We start from the raw sequence: 5229 nt of genomic DNA on the forward strand, positions 1-5229 counted from the left end.
GCACAAACACAAGCACAAAACAAAATGCAGTGCTATCTGCATTACAGTAACTACCTGCTTACAGTAACTGATACTAAAAACAGAACCATGTTGACAAAGTCCAGACTCAGTGAACACAGCCTGGCCATCCAGACGGGCCGATACAAGAGATCATGGCTGCCAGAGAGCAGAGACTCTGCAGCAGTGTAACAGTGTGACTGTAGAGACAGAGCTGCACTTCCTCACTGAATGTGAAACATTTCACCAAATACATCAGATCTACTTCACAACATTTGAGCTGATTCACCCCAACCTTAAGTCCCTACCTAAAACCTACAAACTCCCAATCCCACCATTGTTGAACAATAACACTGCTTTGGCAATACTGCAAGTGGATATGGTCACGCCAATACGTTTGAGTGTCCGTCAGGAAGACAGACACACAGACTGACAGAGAGCGTCAGTAAGACAAGTATGCACACAGATACATAGACAGACAGACAGAAAGAGAACATTACACATTAAAAATTACATTACTCATTTTAAATTTTATCCCCTGTGTAATTAGTTAGTATAATTAATTAGTATAATTAGTATAATTAGTTAGTATAATTAGTTAGAGGGAACTGTGTGCACTGCCGTCCCTTCTGAACGGTGTTGGTGACTCCAGTGTAACCGTTACCTCCTGTAGTGCAGGTGTACCACGGGGTATCGATCAAAGGTCTTCTGCTTCCGGCACTTTCCCTGACTCCACCAGCAATTCACCGCCACGAACTGAACCTGCAGGAAACATCATTACAGCAGACACAGACACACAGGAAACACATTTCAAGAATGCAAACACAACTTCATACGCAGAACAACTTCATTTTTACATGATTCATACAGCTGATGCAGAAACACAGTACAATAACCCCACACGTACAATAACTCCACACTGTACACCACCACACAGTACAATAACTCCACACGTACACCACCACACAGTACAACAACCCCACACGTACAACAACCCCACACGTACAACAACCCCACACAGTACAATAACTCCACACGTACACCACCACACAGTACAATAACACCACACTGTACAATAACTCCACACTGTACAATAACTCCACACTGTACAATAACTCCACACGTACACCACCACACAGTACAATAACTCCACACTGTACACCACCACACAGTACAATAACCCCACACTGTACACCACCACACAGTACAATAACCCCACACTGTACACCACCACACAGTACAATAACCCCACACGTACACCACCACACAATACAATAACCCCACACGTACACCACCACACAATACAATAACCCCACACGTACACCACCACACAGTACAATAACTCCACACGTACACCACCACACAGTACAATAACTCCACACGTACACCACCACACAGTACAATAACCCCACACGTACACCACCACACAGTACAATAACTCCACACGTACACCACCACACAGTACAATAACTCCACACGTACACCACCACACAGTACAATAACCCCACACGTACACCACCACACAGTACAATAACTCCACACGTACACCACCACACCGTACAATAACCCCACACGTACACCACCACACCGTACAATAACCCCACACGTACACCACCACACAGTACAATAACCCCACACTGTACACCACCACACAGTACAATAACCCCACACTGTACACCACCACACAGTACAATAACCCCACACTGTACACCACCACACAGTACAATAACCCCACACGTACACCACCACACAGTACAATAACCCCACACGTACACCACCACACAGTACAATAACCCCACACGTACACCACCACACAGTACAATAACCCCACACGTACACCACCACACAGTACAATAACCCCACACGTACACCACCACACAGTACAATAACCCCACACGTACACCACCACACAGTACAATAACTCCACACGTACACCACCACACCGTACAATAACTCCACACGTACACCACCACACAGTACAATAACCCCACACGTACACCACCACACCGTACAATATCCCCACACGTACACCACCACACAGTACAATAACCCCACACGTACACCACCACACAGTACAATAACTCCACACGTACACCACCACACAGTACAATAACCCCACACGTACACCACCACACAGTACAATAACCCCACACGTACACCACCACACAGTACAATAACTCCACACGTACACCACCACACAGTACAATAACTCCACACGTACACCACCACACAGTACAATAACCCCACACGTACACCACCACACAGTACAATAACCCCACACGTACACCACCACTCAGTACAATAACCCCACACGTACACCACCACTCAGTACAATAACCCCACACGTACACCACCACACAGTACAATAACCCCACACGTACACCACCACACAGTACCTGTTCAGCCAAGCGCAGCGCCACCTGCTGGATGTGCTCCCGTGCAGCGACAGAGTGCGCGCACCAGGGGGCGTAGTAAAACAGCAAGCACACGTCCGTCCCCTCACACAGCGAGTCTGCTTGTTCCTGCTGTCCCAGAAACAGATCCACAACAGGGACGTGCGTTGGGAAGAACCGCACGGGAACTCTGGCCGCCACCACCACCGACTTGGCCCGGCTGGGGAAGAGTGAGGGGGAGTGAAACGGCGAGATTAGTTCACTCACGTCAGCGACACAGTCCGTGTGGGATCTGTGTGAACAGGTGCGGAATCTTATTTTGGTGGAATTACGCATCTCCGTCCTGGCCACCTTCAAGTGCTACTGGTTCTCTTGGACAAAACCCCCGTCTCTGATTCCTTCAACGCGATTTAACACGCACACAGACCCACAGCCCGGTGTGTCGGACCTCTCCTAACAGGATCCGTGGGCCGTACTGGTGTCCACCGTGTAGGACACGTCGGTGAACCAACGAGCATGAACTTCTCGACGATGTTCAAGACGTCCCACTAGACACGGGCGACTCGTCCTACCGGGTTAAACATGTTAAACACTCCCAGAGTGAGAAGACACCACGCACCAGTACCACGCGAGTGTACCGGAGTGTCCCGGTTACCTGTAGCCGAGTTTGATGGCCAGGACGAGGGCGCAGGTGAGCAGCGCCGCTCCGCACAGCACGGCGGGTCTCCGGGCCATCTGCTTCACCAGCTGCCGGATATCATCCCCCCGCAACCGCCGCAACATCACCGCCCCTGCGCCGTGCCCTCCATTTATTAACTCTCCTCGCAGTCCTGCGACATTCCCCGAAAAGGGCTGGACCAACCCGGGCGCGTAGACACACCACACGGGCCACACCGTCCTCCTCGGAGCGCTGCGAGCTTCCTGGACCAACCTGGCCGCCCCACGTCGCCCTAACACACTTCCGCGTGTGTGAGAGGAGGCGGGGCCGACACTTCCGCGTGTGTGAGAGGAGGCGGGGCCGACCTATGGGACCGTCTCTAAAATACGCACGCGTACGAAAAAGCGCACGAAACGGGACCGAAGCGTGTTCACACAAACTACTTTAAATGTGCTGCGTTGTGTTGTATAGCTGATAACGCTTCATATGACGTAAAAATAACTAAATATCCTGTAGCCTATTGATCTCAATCAATACCAAGACGTTTGATCCCACTATATGTGGCCACATGATCTACTGCGACTTTGCATGGCAATTTTAAATATTTTAATTCGATTTTGTTTTTTTTTTTGTTTTTTTTTACATTGTTTGAAGCGCACGAAAGACACTGTAGTTAGTAAGTAAGAACGTCTAACGCATTACTCAAGATACATTTTTCTTAACATTGTTTTTTATGATAATTATTTCGACATGTTTTTTTTCTCCAGAACGTCAGAAGGTATTTGCCTGCGTATACTTACTTTGTCCATTAGGTGGCATCAGTGCGCCATTCGGGTATCTTCTCATTCATTATTGTCCTCCGAGCGCGTCCGTCCATTCTAGCGCGTATTCTGATGGATATTAGCACCACGGACGTAATTTTGGGGGGGGACGGGGGGGACATGTCCCCCCACTTTTTCAAAAGCCGGCTTTGGTCCCCCCCAGTTTTTACGGTTAAAACGAAATATTTAAATAGCGACGAATCCATGTCCCCCCCCACTTTTGAAATCAAATTTACGTCCATGATTAGCACTATATATATATAAATATATTATTAATATATATAAATACATAGTGTTGTTTCAGTATTGTAAAACCAGGGATATCGTTAAATAATATAAAACAATACCATTTAAATTACAACAGATTAATAATAATAGATGTACAATAATAACAGAAATTATTATAAATATCATAATTGTTATATAAAAAGGTATATTTCGTGTAGGCTACTTAAGTGACGTTCCTAAAATGATCTGTAATAATTTCGAGAAAATGCGTTTGGCAGGAAGAATTTTCGCGTATTATACATTTAAATTTCCATTGTGCATTTTCACTTTTCTGAGTGTCGATGTTTCTGTGTAACAGGTGGGACGCCAAGCAGTTTTTAAATTTTCTTGACTCTGACTGCACTCAAGATAAAAATAACTCGTTGCGTTGTGATTAACTGCCACAGACCTACTAGGAAGCAGCTCTTCAAGACCAACCCAAAGACACCAAATTTGGAATATTTCTAAGAAAGAAAAGGATAACAAAGATAAAGAATACAGGATCATCAGATCATTTAGCCCTGCAGTGTTCAGTGTCTGGAACATAACTTGCCAGTCATACACTGTTTTATCAGGACACGATTAAAAATGTATCATTACTGTTGAAAACCATATAACCCATCTGTTCAATATTGATGTACATATGCTTTGCTCATAATTTCTGTTTTGTCATGTTATTCACTTATGAGACTATTATCACATCACTTTTCTCCTATTGTCATAATGTATGTGTATAAATCTGATGTTACTAGCAAGTTGATCACCTCATCTCTGGTTTTGTAAGTTGATGAAGTATGTTAAGTCATAGATGGCTTCAGTAGAGTGAATGCCATTGAAATGCCTTAACTAATGTATCCTGACAGACAAATTCTTATATTCCTAAATTATACATCTGCAGGAAGAGTATACACCTTTCAGTGTCAATCTTGTGTGTCTTAATTTTCATTCGTTTGTTTCCGACTGGGAGGAAATGCCTTAACTTTAACATGACAGCTAGTCCCTCCCTTCTCACAAAACCCTCAGATCAATACTTACTGATGGATAGAGTAAACAGGGTGAAGACATAGAAGACATAAAATAATTCAGGCAAACG

At 45.5% G+C, this 5229-nt stretch overlaps 1 protein-coding gene across 2 annotated transcripts in view; it reads right to left on the reverse strand.

Annotated features, from left to right (window-relative positions):
• LOC143484297 (thioredoxin domain-containing protein 11-like) overlaps positions 1-3386 on the reverse strand; it is a 12652-nt gene extending 9266 nt beyond the window's left edge. The window contains exons 1-3 of one of the 2 annotated variants that reach the window (XM_076982956.1): positions 3046-3386; positions 2394-2610; positions 662-759 (exon numbers count right to left, since the gene is read on the reverse strand). In XM_076982956.1, coding sequence (XP_076839071.1) covers positions 662-759; positions 2394-2610; positions 3046-3173 — 443 coding nt within the window. In that variant the 5' untranslated portion in view covers positions 3174-3386. The remainder of the gene's footprint in view (positions 1-661; positions 760-2393; positions 2611-3045) is intronic. The other variant, XM_076982957.1, reaches the window with a different exon arrangement.
• Positions 3387-5229: the final 1843 nt, after the last annotated feature.

This window comes from Brachyhypopomus gauderio, chromosome 20 (assembly GCF_052324685.1).
Source record: "Brachyhypopomus gauderio isolate BG-103 chromosome 20, BGAUD_0.2, whole genome shotgun sequence".
NCBI classification, from domain to species: domain Eukaryota; kingdom Metazoa; phylum Chordata; class Actinopteri; order Gymnotiformes; family Hypopomidae; genus Brachyhypopomus; species Brachyhypopomus gauderio.